General features: G+C 43.3%; 1 protein-coding gene across 1 annotated transcript in view; it reads right to left on the bottom strand.

Moving 5' to 3' along the window:
* The window catches only part of LOC135572919 (ankyrin repeat and BTB/POZ domain-containing protein 3-A-like), a 78,943-nt gene extending 58,008 nt beyond the window's left edge, over positions 1–20,935 (bottom strand). The window contains exon 1 of the mRNA XM_065021778.1: positions 19,828–20,935. Coding sequence (XP_064877850.1) covers positions 19,828–20,692 — 865 coding nt within the window. The 5' untranslated portion in view covers positions 20,693–20,935. The remainder of the gene's footprint in view (positions 1–19,827) is intronic.
* Positions 20,936–21,163: the final 228 nt, after the last annotated feature.

Here is a 21,163-nt window from a genome sequence, read left to right as displayed (position 1 = left end):
GTATACCGTACGAGCCATCATTGACTCAAGGCGTCCCGGAGGAGAGATGCCGGGTACCGGTGGAGGACATCCTAGATCCCTCATTACTACAGGAGTTTCACCGTCTCCACCCGGATCGCCCTGCGTCCCGTCCTCCTGGTCGTCCATGAGGCCGGTGTCGGCACGCTGCTGGAGCCGAGCATCAAGGGGGGGGGGGGGGGGGGGGGGGGTACTGTCACAACTTCCGCCGAAGTCGACCCTTCTCCTTGTTCGGGTGGTGTTCGGCGGTCGACGTCACCGGCTTTCTAGTCACTACCGATCCATTTTTCTGTTCTTTTTGTTTTGTCTGATTACATTTTACATTCCCTCATTACATTCCCTATTTAACCATCTAACATACATTTCTGTTCTGTCCGTGATTGTTTATGTCGTTAGTGTTTGTGTTTGTGTTAGAGTTTTGTTGTATGTTCCAATTTTGGAATTTTGCTTTATTCTTTGAGTAAACTCAGTTGGATTACTCCATACCTGTGTCCTGCGCCTGACTCCGCTTTCACTCTGCACCCAATCGCTGACATAAAATATACAGGGTCTGTTCAGAACTTTTGTGAAATAGCACAGTTACAAATGTATGGCAAATAGAAAACTAAAATATAACTATTGTAAAATAGATATAGTATGTATAAGCTGGAAGTAGAAACCTACGTGTTTTTGTTTTACTCCAATTAGGGGAGGTGTGGTAGGGTTTGAGGGTAATAATACATATTTATTTAACTAGGCAAGTTAGTTAAGAACAAATTCTTATTTACAATGACGGTCTACGGGGGAACAGTGGGTTAACTGCCTTGCTCAAGGGCAGAACAGGGATTAGATCCAGCAAGCTCTACCCACTTGGCTACCTGCCACCCCCCAAAAAAGGAAAATATATTTTAAAAATATATACAGTATGTGTGTATATATATATATATATATATATATATATATATATATATATATATATAGATATATACAGTATATAGATATATATAGATATATGCACACACAGTGGGGAGAACAAGTATTTGATACACTGCGGATTTTGCAGGTTTTCCTATCTAAAACAAAAATCCAGAAAATCACATTGTATGATTTTTAAGTTATTAATTTGCATTTTATTGCATGACATAAGTATTTGATCACCTACCAACCAGTAAGAATTCCGGCTCTCACCGAGCTCTTGGTTTTTCTTTAAGAATCCCTCCTGTTCTCCACTCATTACCTGTATTAACTGCACATGTTTGAACTTGTTACCTGTATAAAAGACACCTGTCCACACACTCAATCAAACCTCTCCACAATGGCCAAGACCAGAGAGCTGTGTAAGGACATCAGAGATAAAATTGTAGACCTGCACAAGGCTGGGATGGGCTACAGGACAATAGGCAAGCAGCTTGGTGAGAAGGCAACAACAACTGTTGGCACAATTATTAGAAAATGGAAGAAGTTCAAGATGACGTTCAATCATCCTCGGTCTGAGGCTCCATGCAAGATCTCACCTCATGGGGCATCAATGATCATGAGGAAGGTGAGGGATCAGCCCAGAACTACACGGCAGGACCTGGTCTATGACCTGAAGAGAGCTGGGACCACAGTCTCAAAGAAAATCATTAGTAACACATTACGCCGTCATGGATTCAAATCCTGCAGCGCACGCAAGGTCCCCCTGCTCAAGCCAGCGCATGTCAAGGCCCGTCTGAAGTTTGCAATGACCATCTGGATGATCCAGAGGAGGAATGGGAGAAGGTCATGTGGTCTGATAGAGCTTGTTGGTCTAAACTCCACTCGACCGTGTTTGGAGAAAAAAGAAGGATGAGTACAACCCCAACAACACCATCCCAACCGTGAAGCATGGAGGTGGAAACATCATTCTTTGGGGATGGTTTTCTGCAAAGGGGACAGGACGACTGCACCGTATTGAGGGGAGGATGGATGGGGCCATGTATCGCGAGATCTTGGCCAACAACCTCCTTCCCCCATTGAAGATGGGTCGTGGCTGGGTCTTGCAGCATGACAACGACCCGAAACACACAGCCAGGGCAACTAAGGAGTGGCTCCGTAAGAAGCATCTGAAGTTCCTGGAGCGGCCTAGCCAGTCTCCAGACCTGAACCCAATAGACAATCTTTGGAGGGAGCTGAAAGGCCGTATTGCCCAGCGACAGCCCCGAAACCTGAAGGATCTGGAGAAGGTCTGTATGGAGGAGAGGGCCAAAATCCCTGCTGCAGTGTGTGCAAACCTGGTCAAGAACTACAGGAAACGTATGATCTCTGTAATTGCAAACAAAGGTTTCTGTACCAAATATTAAGTTTGGCTTTTCTGATGTATCAAATACTTACTTAAAAATCATACAATGTGATTTTCTGGATTTTTTTTTAGATTCCGTCTCTCACAGTTGAAGTGTACCTATGATAAAAAAAAATTACAGACCTCTACATGCTTTGTAAGTAGGGAAAACCTGCAAAATCAGCAGTGTATCAAATACTTGTTCTCCCCAATGTATGTATACACTGCCGATTTTGCATGTTTTCCTACTTACAAAGCATGTAGAGGTCTGTATTTTTATATACACACCATACTTGTTTTCCTATAAATATATATACGTGTGTGTGTGTGTGTGTGTGTGTGTGTGCGTGTGCGTGTGCGTGTGCGTGTGCGTGTGCGTGTGCGTGTGTGTGTGTGTATATGGGTATGTATGCATATATACACTGCTCAAAAAAATAAAGGGAACACTTAAACAACACAATGTAACTCCAAGTCAATCACACTTCTGTGAAATCAAACTGTCCACTTAGGAAACAACACTGATTGACAATACATTTCACATGCTGTTGTGCAAATGGAATAGACAACAGGTGAAAATTATAGGCAATTAGCAAGACACCCCCAATAAAGGAGTGGTTCTGCAGGTGGTGACCAAAGACCACTTCTCAGTTCCTATACTTCCTGGCTGATGTTTTGGTCACTTTTGAATGCTGGCGGTGCTTTCACTCTAGTGGTAGCATGAGACAGAGTCTACAACCCACACAAGTGGTTCAGGTAGTGCAGCTCATCCAGGATGGCTCATCAATGCGAGCTGTGGCAAGGAGGTTTGCTGTGTCTGTCAGCGTAGTGTCCAGAGCATGGAGGCGCTACCAGGAGACAGGCCAGTACATCAGGAGACGTGGAGGAGGCCGTAGGAGGGCAACAACCCAGCAGCAGGACCGCTACCTCCGCTTTTGTGCAAGGAGGAGCAGGAGGAGCACTGCCAGGAGCACCGTGCAGGACGTTTGGCATTTGCCAGAGAACACCAAGATTGGCAAATTCGCCACTGGCGCCCTGTGCTCTTCACAGATGAAAGCAGGTTCACACTGAGCACGTGACAGTCGTGACAGAGTCTGGAGACGCCGTGGAGTACGTTCTGCTGCCTGCAACATCCTCCAGCATGACCGGTTTGGCGGTGGGTCAGTCATGGTGTGGGGTGGCATTTCTTTGGGGGGCCGCACAGCCCTCCATGTGCTCGCCAGAGGTAGCCTGACTGCCATTAGGTACCGAGATGAGATCCTCAGACACCTTGTGAGACCATATGCTGGTGCGGTTGGCCCTGGGTTCCTCCTATAATGCAAGACAATGCTAGACCTCATGTGGCTGGAGTGTGTCAGCAGTTCCTGCAAGAGGAAGGCATTGATACTATGGACTGGCCCGCCCGTTCCCCAGACCTGAATCCAATTGAGCACATCTGGGACATCATGTCTTGGAGATCCACCAACAGACTGTCTCACCACAGACTGTCCAGGAGTTGGCGGATGCTTTAGTCAAGGTCTGGAAGGAGATCCCTCAGGAGACCATCCGCCACCTCATCAGGAGCATGCCCAGGCGTTGTAGGGAGGTCATACAGGCGCGTGGGGGCCACACACAGCCTAATTTTGACTTGTTTTAAGGACATTACATCAAAGTTGGATCAGCCTGTAGTGTGGTTTTCCACTTTAATTTTGAGTGTGACTCCAAATCCAGACCTCCATGGGTTGTTAAATTTTATTTCCATTGATAATTTTTGTGCGACATTCAACTATGTAAAGAAAAAAGTATTTAATAAGAATATTTCATTCATTCAGATCTAGGATGTGTTATTTTAGTGTTCCCTTCATTTTTTTGAGCAGTGTATATAAACATTTACCCCAAAAATATATGGGGGATTGGAAATGATTTAGACAATTACATTGATGGAAGCGATAATCTATCCGCAACATAAAAGCTGATCCACCCCCCCCAAAAAATAAAAAAAATAAAACATTTAGGTGATAAGCAGTAATTGGCAGCCACTACCATCATGGGACTTTTATTCATTGTTTTATTTGAGGGCGGAACCTAACAGACCTCAAAAAGTGCAAATTTGTCAACACTACAGTTAAATAACGACACCCAATTAAGGATATGGCCTGTTAGGTTCTGCCCTCAGCGCAGTGGTTATGCTCTCGGGCACTGTCACTCTTCTACTATGCCACCTACTGCTTGCCTCGCTGGCTAAACAGCTCTGGCTCATGGTATAATACAGTGCCTTCAGAAGGTAAACACCCCCCTTGACTTTTGTTCTGTTACAGCCTGAATTTAAAATTGATTAAATTGAGATTTTGTGTTACTAGCTTACAAACAATACCCCATAATGTCAAAGTGAAATTATGTTTTAATAATTTTGAACAAATTAATAAAAAATGAAAAGCTGAATATCTTGAGTCAATAAGTATTCAAATCCTTTGTTATGGCGAGCATAAATAAGTTCAGGAGTAAAAAGGTGCCTGACAAGTCACATAATAAGTTGCATGGACTCACTCAGTGTGCAATAATAGTGTTTAACATTATTTTCTTCTTTACCCCACACATACAATTATCTGTACGGTCTCTCAGTTGAGCAGTGATTTTCAAACAGAGATTCAACCACAATGACCAGGGAGGTTTTCCAATAGTTCGCAAAGAAGGTAACTTATTGGTAGATTGATATTAAAAAACATCTGACATTGAAAATCCCTTTTAGCATGGTGTATCATCAATCACCCAGTCAGGCGCCCTTCCTAACTCAGTGATGCCAATAGTGACTTTAAAACAGTTACAGAGTTTAATGGCTGTGATATGAGAAACCTGAGGATGGATCAACAACATTATAGTTACTCCACTATACTAACCTAAATGACAGAGTGAAAAGAAGGAATCTTGTACATAATACAAATATTCAAAAACATGCATCCTGTTTGCAATTAGGTACTAAAGTAAAACAGATAATAATGTGGTAAAGAAATTAACTTTATTCCCTGAATACAAAATTGTATGTTTGGAGCAGATTCATTGCTGAGAACCACTTCATACAGTATTTCTAAGCATGGTGGTGGCTGCATCATGTTATGGGTATGCTTTTCGGCAAGGAATATGGAAGTTTTTTCATGCAAATAAATGGAATAGAGCTAAAAACAGGCAAGACCTAGAGGAAAACATGGTTCTGCCTGCTATCCAACAGACACCGGAAGGAAAATTCACCTTTCAGCGGCATTTGAATGTAAATATGTATTTTTATCAAAATGCGTTTTTTTTGCCCCAAAAAAGCCTCCTGGAACATGTGCCTTAATAACAAATGTGTATGCCATCTGTACATATGAATAATAATTTTAAAAATGGTTTAGCCACGGAAAAAGTGAGGAACCTTCCTGCTAGCCATGATTGGCTGAGATAATGGTTGGGTTGGACATGCCGAGAGATGAGATCAGATTGGTCTGCCATGTAGCGCGCTTCTGCCTATAACATGAACTGCTCAGAATGTGTAGGTAATCCTGTGTAAAGCAGCTTTTTTGAAAGATATAACTGAACTGCAAAAGTGTTGCTAATGCTCTCCACATTCTGAGGACCGAGTTTTGAAATCAGTTGAATGATCACTGAAACTTTGTGATAGCTAAGGTGATGATGAAAATTCTGGTGTTAAATCCCCATTTTGGGAATTTACAAACTGAGATAACAGAACCTGGGTGTAGGAGAGAGAGGGAAAGGGGGAAGCCACTAGCTATACCCAGAAAGGGCCACGTCATGACAACACAATATATCGAGATAGAGCTGAGTGCAGGGGGCGTCGGGCTCACTTCAATCAATTCTTCATTAGCATTTGTATTTTTACTTTTTGCTTCTCTCCCAGGGAGGGCTTTAGAAGACAAAAAAAACACTTCAGATGACATAATTGACACATGGGAAGCTGTATTTATTTAAACTATATCGGAGTTCAAAACTGAGGCTTCATAGGGTATAATATAGGTTATATCAGTGTAGTACATGGATGATAAGATTGGTGCTTATCAGTGAATCTAGATTGAATCATGAGTACCTTAAAGAGAACCCTTTCAGACAATTTGAGTGGAGAGTGAGAGCTGGAGGGGTCTTCATATTACGATTTCAATCCCAATCAATTTACCATGGTGTGTATTTTAATTCCCTGACAGCAATTCCTCATTAAATCACCTATTTTTTGTGCCAGCAGATGCCCCAGAGCATGTGAACAGTTGTTAAAATGTGCTTCAACCTGAAATGCTTGAGACGCCTTACCTGCAATAAATTCTATCGACCCAAGTTGGGATTCACTTGCTTACTTTTTGATAAGAGTCCATGCAAGGTTTCCCATGTTTTGGACAGCTACACATTATAATTTGCTTTGTACAACTGAACTGACACACAGAAACAGCAATGTCTACATTAATTTAGTCTGGAAATTAAATTAAATATTTTGTCATGTTATGTCTTGTCCCTGTGCTTTCTCTTCTCTTCGTTTCCCCCTGCTGGTCGTATTAGGTTACTATCTTTCTCTCTCTCTTTCGTTCCGTTCCTGCTCCCAGCTGTTCCCCATTCTCCTAACGACATCGTTTACTCTCTCACACCTGTCTCCTCTTTTGCCCTCTGATTAAGTCTCTATTTCTCTCTCTGTTTCTGCTTCTGTCCTTGTCGGATTCTTGTTTGCTTTGCCCTTGTCCCGTCCTGTCGTAATCTGCCTCTTTGTTAGATGCTACGTGTGAGCAGGTGTCTTTGTCCTCTACGGCCCGCGCCTACCCTGAGGGACCTGCAGTCTGTTGCCGCTAGCCCTGCAATTCTCCTCTACTACTAGAAGGAGGACTCTCCTGCAAAGATAGAGGATTTATGTTTTCCCTGTTTGGACATCTCCTGTAACGATTGAGGATTTATGTTTTCCCTGTTTGGACATTAAAAGACTGTTTCTGTTGAATCGCTGTTGGGTCCTCACTCATCTGCATAACATATTTAGCAATCTCACTGGAATAAAGACCCCCATTCCTTTGTCATAATATCTGTGATAATATCTCACATCTCAAAATAGGACTACATGTGACTACTCTGTGTTGAGCGGTTAGCAAAGAAACAGGTACTCCTATATGCTTAATCTGGAGTTATTTCTGCAACTTTAGTTGTGATACAAATGTTGGGCTGTATGTTTTGATTTTTAATATGTTCTAAGGCTGCATGATACAACTAATAATTATTTGAAAAAGTGCAGGCTGTGGTTGTGCAGGCTGTACACACGTCATCAGCCTCTCATTCGCAAAATGACAAGCACTTGATAATGCCTAAAATTTCCTGGCGGCATTCCCTTTTTGTGGCCGTAATGCCCCCTAAAAAAATCCTTGCCTTTTTCGGCCAGTGGCCGTTGTGCCCTTGGACTGAGTATAATAATTATACTTTCCTTCTCCCGGCTGTGTGATCCGAAGCACCCCTCACTCACATGGCTCTGTGTCACCTTATCAGGTTTTCTCACAGGCTACAAGTGAAGACAGACACATCGGGACGCAACTGCACGAGTCTTTATCCAAATCCAAGGCGCATGTTGAAGATATTGGAAGAACTGTACACGTAATTTGTGTCAGCCAACAAGATGAGTAGGCCTAATGACCAGCAAAAGCACTAGCCTATGGCAATCTACGATGTACAAATGTTACCCCTTTCTATTCTGTGCGAGAAAAAAATATTCCAAACATAGTCTGGGACAGTTGTGGAATGCGATAGATCCCAAATTAATACAACCACTAGCATCCCAAAAACAGATCAGAATATTTAACTTAAAACCTCTTACAGCTCACTCCCTACATTGTGCAATTTCCGCCTGAAGACATACCCAAACTGAACAGCCTGTAGCTCAGACACAGAACCAAGGATATGCATATTCTTGGCACCATTTGAAAGAAAACACTGAAGTTTGTGTACATGTGAATTGAATGTAGGAGAATATAACACAATAGATCTGGTTTAGATAAAACAATGAAAAAAACATACGTTTTTTATTTTTATATCATCATCTTTAAAATGAACAATAAAACAGACATTCAGATAGGATGATGGGGACAATTTCAGTGAAATTGATAACTTCCAAAATGAGTGTGCTTACATGACATTTATCATGAAGTCACCCAGGTGTCCCACACAAGTAGCCCAAATGTACCCAAGTGGCCAAATTGGTGAAGGTATACATTTTGAAACAAATAACTATATACAAAATACCAAAATGGTATTCTAACACACCCCCCCCCCAAAAAAAATTAGGGAAAAAAAAGAAAAAAAAAGTATTGATTAAAAAAATGTAATGAAAAAAAAAATATATATACACATTTACATAATAACATGGGTAACTATTTACACACTTTCAATAATTGGAAGACCTTCAGTCCTCTATCAAATCACATCTATTTATATAGCCCCAGCCTAAAACCCCAAACAGCAAGCAATGCAGGTGTAGAAGCACGGTGGCTAGGAAAAACTCCCTAGAAAGGCAAAAACCTAGGAAGAAACCTAGAGAGGAACCAGGCTATTGAGGGGTGGCCAGTCCTCTGGCTGTGCCGGGTAGAGATCACAGTGGTTGTAGAGGGTGCAACAGGACAGCACCTCAAGAGTAAAAATTAACAGTTTAGGGTTCCATAGCCGCAGGCAGAACAGTTGAAAGGCCAGGCAAGGCCAGGTGGACTGGGGACAGCAAGGAGTCAGGGCAGGGTCTACAGTCAATCACGGACTACAAGAAGAAACCCAGCCCAGTCACGGACCAGGATGTCTTGCTCCCAGGCAGACTAAATAACTTTTTTGCCCGCTTTGAGGACAATACAGTGCCACTGACACGGCCTGCAACGAAAACATGCGGTCTCTCCTTCACTGCAGCCGAGGTGAGTAAGACATTTAAACGTGTTAACCCTCGCAAGGCTGCAGGCCCAGACGGCATCCCCAGCCGCGCCCTCAGAGCATGCGCAGACCAGCTGGCCGGTGTGTTTACGGACATATTCAATCAATCCCTATACCAGTCTGCTGTTCCCACATGCTTCAAGAGGGCCACCATTGTTCCTGTTCCCAAGAAAGCTAAGGTAACTGAGCTAAACGACTACCGCCCCGTAGCACTCACTTCCGTCATCATGAAGTGCTTTGAGAGACTAGTCAAGGACCATATCACCTCCACCCTACCTGACACCCTAGACCCACTCCAATTTGCTTACCGCCCAAATAGGTCCACAGACGATGCAATCTCAACCACACTGCACACTGCCCTAACCCACCTGGACAAGAGGAATACCTATGTGAGAATGCTGTTCATCGACTACAGCTCGGCATTCAACACCATAGTACCCTCCAAGCTCGTCATCAAGCTCGAGACCCTGGGTCTCGACCCGCCCTGTGCAACTGGGTACTGGACTTCCTGACGGGCCGCCCCCAGGTGGTGAGGGTAGGCAACAACATCTCCTCCCGCTGATCCTCAACACGGGGGCCCCACAAGGTGCGTTCTGAGCCCTCTCCTGTACTCCCTGTTCACCCACGACTGCGTGGCCACGCACGCCTCCAACTCAATCATCAAGTTTGCGGACGACACAACAGTGGTAGGCTTGATTACCAACAACGACGAGACGGCCTACAGGGAGGAGGTGAGGGCCCTCGGAGTGTGGTGTCAGGAAAATAACCTCACACTCAACGTCAACAAAACTAAGGAGATGATTGTGGACTTCAGGAAACAGCAGAGGGAACACCCCTATCCACATCGATGGAACAGTAGTGGAGAGGGTAGCAAGTTTTAAGTTCCTCGGCATACACATCACAGACAAACTGAATTGGTCCACTCACACTGACAGCGTCGTGAAGAAGGCGCAGCAGCGCCTCTTCAACCTCAGGAGGCTGAAGAAATTCGGCTTGTCACCAAAAGCACTCACGAACTTCTACAGATGCACAATCGAGAGCATCCTGGCGGGCTGTATCACCGCCTGGTACGGCAACTGCTCCGCCCTCAACCGTAAGGCTCTCCAGAGGGTAGTGAGGTCTGCACAACGCATCACCGGGGCAAACTACCTGCCCTCCAGGACACCTACACCACCCGATGTTACAGGAAGGCCATAAAGATCATCAAGGACATCAACCACCCGAACCACTGCCTGTTCACCCCGCTATCATCCAGAAGGCGAGGTCAGTACAGGTGCATCAAAGCTGGGACTGAGAGACTGAAAAACAGCTTCTATCTCAAGGCTATCAGACTGTTAAACAGCCACCATTGAGTGGCTGCTGCCAACACACTGTCATTGACACTGACCCAACTCCAGCCACTTTAATAATGGGAATTGATGGGAAATGATGTAAATATATCACTAGCCACTTTAAACAATGCTACCTTATATAATGTTACTTACCCTACATTATTCATCTCATATGCATACGTATATACTGTACTCTACATCATCGACTGCATCCCTATGTAATACATGTATCACTAGCCACTTTAACTATGCCACTTTGTTTACTTTGTCTACATACTCATCTCATATGTATATACTGTACTCGATACCATCTACTGTATGCTGCTCTGTACCATCACTCACTCATATATCCTTATGTACATATTCTTTATCCCCTAACACTGTGTATAAGACAGTAGTTTTAGAATTGTTAGTTAGATTACTTGTTGGTTATCACTGCATTGTCGGAACTAGAAGCACAAGCATTTCGCTACACTCGCATTAACATCTGCTAACCATGTGTATGTGACAAATAAAATTTGATTTGATTTGATTTGATTTGATTTGAGTCATCATGCCAGGTAGTCCTGACGCATGGTCCTAGGGCTCAGGTCCTCCGAGAGAGAGAAAGAGAGAATTAGAGAGAGCATACTTAAATTCACACAGGACACCGGATAAGACTCCCATTCAGAGTCAGTGTCACTGTGAAAGAAAATGTTCAGTTAGAATAGTTTCACATATGAGCCCTGTATCAAAAGGGTATAATAAACAGATATATATACAGTGGGACAAACAAGTATTTAGTCAGCCACCAATTGTGCAAGTTCTCACACTTAAAAAGATGAGAGGCCTGTAAATTTATCATCATAGGTACACCAACTATGACAGACAAAATGATTTTTTTTCCCAGAACATCACATTGTAGGATTTTTAATTAATGTATTTGCAAATTATGGTGGAAAATAAGTATTTGGTCAATAAACAAAAGTTTCTCAATCCTTTGTTATATACCCTTTGTTGGCAATGACAGAGGTCAAACGTTTTCTGTAAGTCTTCACAAGGTTTTCACACACTGTTGCTGGTATTTTGGCCCATTTCTCCATGCATAATCTCCTCTAGAGCAGTGATGTTTTGGGGCTGTTGTGGGCAACACGGACTTTCAACTCCCTCCAAAGATTTTCTATGGGGTTGAGATCTGGAGACTGGCTAGGCCACTCCAGAACCTTGAAATGCTTCTTACGAAGCCACTCCTTTGTTGCCCGGGCGGTGTGTTTGGGATTGTCATTGTCATGCTGAAAGACCCAGCCACGTTTCATCTTCAATGCCCTTGCTGATGGAAGGAGGTTTTCATTCAAAATCTCACGATACATGGCCCCATTCATTCTTTCCTTCACACGGATCAGTCGTCCTGGTCCCTTTGCAGAAAAACTGCCCCAAAGCATGATGTTTCCATCCCCACGTTTCACAGTAGATATGGTGTTCTTTGGATGCAACTCAGCCTTCTTTGTCCTCCAAACACGAAAAGTTATATTTTGTTTCATCTGACCATATGACATTATCCCAATCTTCTTCTGGATCATCCACATGCTCTCTAGCAAACTTCAGATGGGCCTGGACATGTACTGGCTTAAGCAGGGGGACATGTCTGGCACTGCAGGTTGAGTCCCTGGCGGCGTAGTGTGTTACTGATGGTAGGCTTTGTTACTTTGGTCCCAGCTCTCTGCAGGTCATTCACTAGGTCCCCCCGTGTGGTTCTGGGATTTTTGCTCACCGTTCTTGTGATAATTTTGACCTCACGGGGTGAGATCTTGTGTGGAGCCCAAGATCGAGGGAGATTATCAGTGGTCTTGTATGTCTTCCATTTCCTAATAATTGCTCCCACAGTTGATTTCTTCAAACCAAGCTGCTTACCTATTGCAGATTCAGTCTTCCCTGCCTGGTGCAGGTCTACAATTTTGTTTCTGGTGTCCTTTGACAGCTCTTTGGTCTTGGCCATAGTGGAGTTTGGAGTGTGACTGTTTGAGGTTGTGGACAGGTGTCTTTTATACTGATGACAAGTTCAAACAGGTGCCATTAATACAGGTAATGAGTGGAGGACAGAGGAGCCTCTTAAAAAATAAGATACAGGCCAGTGAGAGCCAGAAATCTTGCTTGTTTGTAGGTGACCAAATACTTATTTTCCACCATAATTTGCAAATAAATTCATAAAGAAATCCTACAATGTGATTTTCTGGATTTTTTTTTCTCATTTTGTCTGTCATAGTTGAATTGTACTTACGATGAAAATTACAGGCCTCTCTCATCTTTTTAAGTGGGAGAACTTGCACAATTGGTGGCTGACTAAATACTTGTTTGCCCCACTCTATGTATGTATGTATGTATGTATGTATGTATGTATGTATGTATGTATGTATGTATGTATGTATATACATACACACACACACACACACACACACACACACACACACACACACAGGTTATGGGTTGTACACATACATACACACACACTATAGCCAATGTGTACTTTACACATTTCATCGCAAATTGCAACCAAAAAAAAATATATATATATATATACATACACTGCTCAAAAAGATAAAGGGAACACTAAAATAACACATCCTAGATCTGAATGAATGAAATATTATTTTTAAATACTTTTTTCTTTACATAGTTGAATGTGCTGACAACAAAATCACACAAAAATTATCAATGGAAATCAAATTTATCAACCCATGGAGGTCTGGATTTGGAGTCACACTCAAAATTAAAGTGGAAAACCACACTACAGGCTGGTCCAACTTTTCCAACTTTTGTCCTTAAAGTCAAAATGAGGCTCAGTAGTGTGTGTGGCCTCCACGTGCCTGTATGACCTCCCTACAATGCCTGGGCACGCTCCTGATGCGGTGGCCGATGGTCTCCTGAGGGATCTCCTCCCAGACCTGGACTAAAGCATCCGCCAACTCCTGGACAATCTGTGGTGCAACGTGGCGTTGGTGGATGGAGCGAGACATGATGTCCCAGATGTGCTCAATTGGATTCAGGTCTGGGGAACGGGCGGGCCAGTCCATAGCATCAATGCCTGCCTCTTGCAGGAACTGCTGACACACTACAGCCACATTGAGGTCTAGCATTGTCTTGCATTAGGAGGAACCCAGGGCCAATCACACCAGCATATGATCTCACAAGGGGTCTGAGGATCTCATCTCGGTACCTAATGGCAGTCAGGCTACCTCTGGCGAGCACATGGAGGGCTGTGCGGCCCCCCCAAAGAAATGCCACCCCACACCATGACTGACCCATCGCCAAACCGGTCATGCTGGAGGATGTTGCAGGCAGCAGAACATTCTCCACGGCGTCTCCAGACTCTGTCATGTCTGTCACATGCTCAGTGTGAACCTGCTTTCATCTGTGAAGAGCACAGGGCGCCAGTGGTGAATTTGCCAATCTTGGTGTTCTCTGGCAAATGCCAAACGTCCTGCACGGGCTGTAAGCACAACCCCCACCTGTGGACGTCGGGCCCTCATACACCCTCATGGAGTCTGTTTCTGACCGTTTGAGCAGACACATGCACATTTGTGGCCTGCTGGAGGTCATTTTGCAGGGCTCTGGCAGTGCTCCTCCTGCTCCTCCTTGCACAAAGGCGGAGGTAGCGGTCCTGCTGCTGGGTTGTTTCCCTCCTACGGCCTCCTCCACAGCTCCTGATGTACTGGCCTGTCTTCTGGTAGTGCCTCCATGAGCTGGACACTACGCTGACAGACACAGCAAACCTTCTTGCCACAGCTCGCATTGATGTGCCATCCTGGGTGAGCTGCACTACCTGAGCCACTTGTGTTGTCTCATGCTACCACTAGAGTGAAAGCACCGCCAGCATTCAAAAGTGACCAAAACATCAGCCAGGAAGTATAGGAACTGAGAAGTGGTCTGTGGTCACCACATGCAGAACCACTCCTTTATTCGGGGTGTCTTGCAAATTGCCCATAATTTCCACCTGTTGTCTATTCCATTTGCACAACAGCATGTGGAATTTATTGTACATCAGTGTTGTTTCCTAAGTGGACAGTTTGATTTCACAGAAGTGTGATTGACTTGGAGTTACATTGTGTTGTTTAAGTGTTCCCTTTGATTTTTTTGAGCAGTGTATATATATATATGTATATATATTTCATAAAACGGCATCAGCACTTACCCGTCCAGAAGTACGTCCTGTCCTTGCAGAAACAGCTACTCAATGTTTGAATCATAACACTCAAAGCTTCCTCAAACAAAGAATCTGTCTCACTTTCCCGATCAATCTCTTCTATAATCTGGTGCAAATCTGTATACTTATACTTGGACTTCGCCTTTCCTGATTTATTCACCATGATGTCTTCAATGAAATCGTTGGAAAAACACTTTCCAAAATACTACTTTCCAAAACAATGCTGTGCGTAACAAGCGTGACTGCAACTACTCTGATGGTCAAGGCGAGAATGAAGTTCGTTACGCATGCGTTTACAAACAAGGGGTGGTGGTCCAACCCATAAACATCACATACTGGCGTTTACCTCAGTTCACTGGCTATCTACCCAGCTAGATTTCAAGAAGATCAGTGGTCATTGGGCAGAAATACAGTCAATCAACGAAGCTTCGCAGATATTATTGGTGCGCAATGAAGTCATTGCTCGTCGTCTTCAAATCAGTTCACTTCGGTCAATACATCCCGCAAAAAAAACAATCAAGTTTGGCTGTGTTGCAAACATCCAGAGGATTGCACTGAAACCAACTATGACTAGATAAACGATTGTTTAGTATGTGTAATTACGTCAAATTCTCCGTAAAAAGTTGATAGAGATGGAATTCACGACAAAAACGGTTTACAAAATATTTTGTTTTAGGCTATAAAAATGGATTTTATCAAAGAAAACTTTTGATCACTGGGACCCTCAGGAAGATAAATAAGAGCAAGATATCAGAATGTAAGTCATAATTTTAACTTCAGATGTGAATGTGTCCAAACCTTCATGGCGGAAAATGTTTGTTGTTGTTGATCGCTCTTCTCAAACAAAAGCATGGTATTTGTTCTCTGTAATAGCTATTTTAAATTGGAAAACGTAGTTTGTTACCAAGATTCTAATCTTTTGAAGGATGTAAGACACTTGCATTTTCAAGAATGTTTGTTACGACATTGTATTTTTAGCTGTCACTCTGAAATTTCCCCTGATGTTGATCCCTGTACGGGGATCGCAGCCATAAGAGTTGGGTTGGCCTTAGTAATGAACATAGCCTTGGGTGAGGACAGGGGCCAAGGTAGAGGGGAGATGTTTCAGGACACCATAACCCTTGGGGTCATTGATCTGCAGATCTCTTTACCTTGCAGAACAGGCTGAGCCATATTGCTATGTCAGCTGGTTCCATTGTCTCATTGGACATCCTCATAAGGACCACCTTCTGACTGTTGTCTGTGAGTTTCTCCACCTCAAACATTTAAAATAATTTTCAGGTGTTCACAAACCTCGCAAAGAATTTCTATAAGGAGTTGGTGCATTTGAAGCTTATATCAAAACCTTTTCCACAGAGCAGAGCAAGGATACAGCAAAAAAAATATGACATGCAAAAACAGCTCTCCTGATAGCCACTGTCTACCCTCAACAACAATGTCTGAAAAACACAACACCAACCCAACACCAATGAGCCCACACTCCAGATTTGAGTAGCAGAGAAGTAGACGAAGCTGGAAAATTTGACATATTTTGTCTAAGTGGTTGCAAAGTAATTAGCTGATTTGTGTAAAAAGTTGCTTGATTTCACTTATAGAGAATGTCATTTGGAAGTGTTGTGACGTTGTATTAGTTAATGTGATGACTGTTGCTCATCGAATGATTAAAGGTTTCTAATTGCGTTATTAATTAATCAAGCAATTATTAACTCATTAACATGGGGCACCATGGGAAAATTTGTTTTATTGCGTTTCTATTTCCCAAATTAATATCGATTTTACAACAGCAGCTAATTAATCAGTTACCTCTACAGTCTTGTTCTGAACACCGCATAATCTGGGAATCTGCATGGACCCGGGTCTCACCAATGAGTTCGTACAACACCAATCTTAGTTGAGTGTTTATTTACTAGAAAGCTAAAATTATGATAAAAGATACACATACAAAAAAACACATTCTAGGCTATTTAAAAGAGAGAAAAAGAGAATGTACACGAGAGAAATATACATTTGGGTGAATTTGTCAGCTATGCTTAGTCTAACCCTAGCCTTGCCCCAAACTGCCACACTTATGTGTCAGAATAAACTGATGTAATTACGTGTGGAAGGTCTCTGTGGATTCCCCGCGTGGACCGTTCAGGCTGCTCAATGACGCACTTCTCCGGCGCAACTCTCTGGTTGTCCTCACGATGTCAGTGTCCTTTTGGCTTAGGGGTCTGTTCCCTCGCCCTTGCTCTGGAAGGGGTCTTCTGAGGACAGACAGCTCTGTAGCTCAGAGCTCACAGCGTAGGAATGAATCAGTGTAGATACCACGATTCGATGGGGAGTGGAGGCTAGGTGGTTCGGCTTGAATTCACCCGCTTAGACACAGCTACTCCTCCGTAGCTTGGGTAGAAAAATATTTCTTTGTCTTCAAACTTGTGTTGCGTTTTAGGTTCATTTACTTTTTTAAACCTCGGCTGCAGCTAGGGTCACTGATCTGTTAATGTGTACTACTGCCTAGGTCCACTAGTTGGGATAACCGGACGACGGGCAGGAACACAGAACCACTGCCGGACCTCCCAGGTCCATTCTGGTGGTGGTCCGCAGCTTGCGGAAATCCTACCAGGGTGAACCACCAGGGGGTGTGACGACTGCTATGATGATCCACAAACCAGGACATCGAATGGTTATTCTCATGGTGGGTTGCGACATGCAGAATCCTTCCAAGTTGAACCTACCAGAGGGGACTGTCATGACTGTCCTGATCAGGTCAGGTTGCACGAGACCACAATTCTACAGATTATCCTTCAACCACAACAGAGGAGGAGAGATCTAGGGGTCTGAAGATGTGGGGTTTTTATGACCCCTCGCGCCCATGGTAAATCTCAGGCCACAGACAACATTCCTGTGTGTTCTCAATATGGAGAACAAACCTCAGAACATTAAAGATGCAACATTTGGAACAATGGTTTCCGTCAGCCACAATGGTGGTCATGACGATAGATGGAATATGAAAAGCTATGTCATTTTTGTTTTGTTATTAAAGGTTAACTTCTTGACGCTACCAATTCCTGTAGTGGGATAATTTTCATCTGCAACCGCTGAATAGCATAGCGCAACAGTCAAATAATGTTACTAGAAAATATTCATATTCATGAAATCACAAGTGCAATATTTTAAAACACAGCTTAGCCTTTTGTTAATCACCCTGTCGTATCAGATTTTGAAATTATGCTTTACAGCGAAAGCAATCCAAGCGTTTGTGTAAGTTTATTGATAGCCCAGCATAGCATTATGTACACTTAGCATCAGGAAGCTTTGTCACGAAAATCAGAAAAGCAATCAAATTAACCGTTTACCTTTGATGATCTTCGGATGGTTTCACTCACGAGACTCCCAGTTACACAGCAAATGTTCCTTTTGTTCCATAAAACCTTCATGGCGGAAAATGTTTGTTGTTGTTGATCGCTCTTCTCAAACAAAAGCATGGTATTTGTTCTCTGTAATAGCTATTTTAAATTGGAAAACGTAGTTTGTTACCAAGATTCTAATCTTTTGAAGGATGTAAGACACTTGCATTTTCAAGAATGTTTGTTACGACATTGTATTTTTAGCTGTCACTCTGAAATTTCCCCTGATGTTGATCCCTGTACGGGGATCGCAGCCATAAGAGGTCACCTTCAGATCCATTTAATTTGTTCCTTCTTTGTTATTCCTTATCCATACAATCCATTATGTACAATTGCACTAAATATGATTTGAATAACGCACGATTTTAAATCCCAGCAGTCTTTAATACATTCCAGAGCAAAAGGTTTAACAGTTGTTTTTAATTAAATAAATATATATATTAATTGGAATATAACTAATAACATTTAATAACAATAACAACTAACTAATTCAGTGTAACATTGACATGGCAACTGTTATGCTTTGCTATTGCACAATTCTAATTTGTAGATAGGTCACAAATAAAGCTATCCCCAGTCAAATTGGAGCACAACTCATGAGCCCACCTCCTGCACCGCTCACACCTAATCCAGACCCCACCTGTGACTGAAAACAGGGGGAAAGATGCCAATTGAAAAGCTCTCTTAAAAATGGAGCTAGCTATAGTATCTAGCAACATTACATAAAATGCTGTGTAAAACAGCTAAAAGGCAAAAAAAAGTTACAATAACTGTAAAACTATCAGTCACTAGTGGAAACATTTACAACTAGTAAGGTTGCTAGCTAGCACTCCTAGCAGCTTATTCTAACTAGCTAGCTGGCTAGTATTTACTGCTGGTGAAGTAACTAGCGAGCAAATTAGCATAAACTAGCGCTAACTGGGCTAGTCATTGTCTAAATTACAGGTGGAAACACATACTAGGGGCCAATTACCCCCTAGTAAGAGGGGGGGGGGGGGGGGTGTAGCCCCAACACACTCATCCAACATATTACTACTTTACTCAAATGATCTACATTTTTCTCTCTAAACAAGTGGATTATTTATCTTATGGCTTTCCTTCTTGTATATTTAAAAAAACTATTATAGATCTAACTTCATTGGAATATATCTACAACACGGAGAGTGTTAATTGTAACATCTTTGGGTCTTAATGCTAATTAAAGGGGGAGGGGGGGGAGTTGCCCGAGGAAGCTAGTTACCCCCTATTACCCTAACTTTGGCAAATAGGTCAAAAATAAATAATAATAATCTTAACCTATGACAAAATGTGGCTTAAAAATGCAGATTATGAACCAATAATCTGTGGGTGATGATGTAAATTTCGTTCCTCTATCAAAATAACTCAATTATGAAAGACCCATTAAAATAAGCTTTAATTAAGTAGCCACCTCTATAAACAGTCCCTCAACTCGACGTGAGGTGACCGTCATTCACAACAACATTGGCGAGGGCCAATGATACAAACAGACGCCTATTAACACATCCCTGTATCCCCTAATGCACTTGCAGATCTGCCAGCCAAATAATAGAAACAAAAACAAAGGATCTGTGCCAACGATGTGGTCAACAAAGTACATTCTGCTTGAAACGACCTGAGTTTCCAACGAAAAACCCACAACATATTACACCCGATTCCACTCAGGACATATTTCTGTCAACAGAAAACGAGCAACATGCATTTTGTTTTTCTTACCAGTTGCATTCTTCCCACATATGAGGTGCTGGTTGGGCTGCAGCAGACCCCAGATCTCTGAGTCATTGTTGATGGCCTGCTCTAGGGACTCGAGCATAAATGTGGAGGTACCGTTGTCATTCTCGATGAGCGCGCTCCGCTGCACTCGGCTGAATACCTCAAGGAACAGGCTTTCCACACAGGCAGTGAAGTATATAGCCGCGTGCTCATGGACCCGGAGTGCCACTCGATTCTCAACCATCCACTTGAAAAAATGTCCTACAGAAAAGACGAGCCCGCACCGCGCTGACTTGCCCCGGTAGAATTTATCCCTAGTGCTCATATTGTAGAGCGAAAGTGCACCGAGTGCTGCGGTGATGCAGTTGACAGAGATGGTCCAGGAGAGAACCATCTTGATGGCGCTTTGGATCTCGTGCTTGGTGCACTTGGCATAGCGCAGACTGAGGCGCTGAGCCTCCCGGGCGACCCTCACCAACGCCCGACTGACCAGTGCTGAGAGCTTGGCCAGGACCTCTTGTGACAGGCTCCCAACACATAGCTCCTCTTTCTTCCTGAGTGCACACTCCACCTCGCTGAGGCTCCATGGCACGTCCTCCAGCTCGGGAAGCTTGGCGCATTGGCTGGAGAACTCCAATATATCCGTGTCCTCCGCCAGGACGGTGTTGACCGTGTCCAAGCTGTTGTGTCGGCTGTGCATAGATTCGGTCAGATGCCAGCAGTTTCCCCCATGCGCATATGACAGATTTGTGTCCGAGCAACACAGCGACACACTGGAAGACCTGAAGGAGTCAGCGGCTCCACCATAACCGGAATCGAGCGTTAAATCCTCCAGCGTCCTCACAGCTGTCTTACTCTTGCCTGTCATGGCTGCATTGCATACTAAAGGTCTGCTTTTTCAATGAATGCCACAAACCCTGTCTCTGTCGCAGCTATTCCACGGCTCCAAGAGTTATATTCGGCTACATACAATCTCTGTAAATGAAGTGAATGTTTTACCTAGTTTTCGCTTTCTTGCGTTTACTGAAAATATTCCATTAAACTGGTCTTTCTCTAACTCCTGCGTAACCTGAGAGAGATCGAATCCACAAGCCACTGCATCAGGCGCAGCACGGACTCGTGCGTGGAGAGGAGGGGCTAGGCACATGGTTGGCTGCTAAAGGCCAATCTGATGCCTTTATTACTCTTGACTGACATATTCAATTTGTCAACTGGGATGTATTATGATATTAGCTGTTGATGGGCACATTAAACATGTTTCAAATATGACTGGAAAAGGATTTACTCAAAAATCTGAGTCTTATATCATAATAAATACAACAGACTTAAAACAGGCAGT

This window comes from Oncorhynchus nerka, linkage group LG8, assembly GCF_034236695.1.
Source record: "Oncorhynchus nerka isolate Pitt River linkage group LG8, Oner_Uvic_2.0, whole genome shotgun sequence".
In the NCBI taxonomy this organism is placed as follows: Eukaryota; Metazoa; Chordata; class Actinopteri; order Salmoniformes; family Salmonidae; genus Oncorhynchus; species Oncorhynchus nerka.
This window is presented reverse-complemented; position numbering and strand designations above follow the sequence as displayed.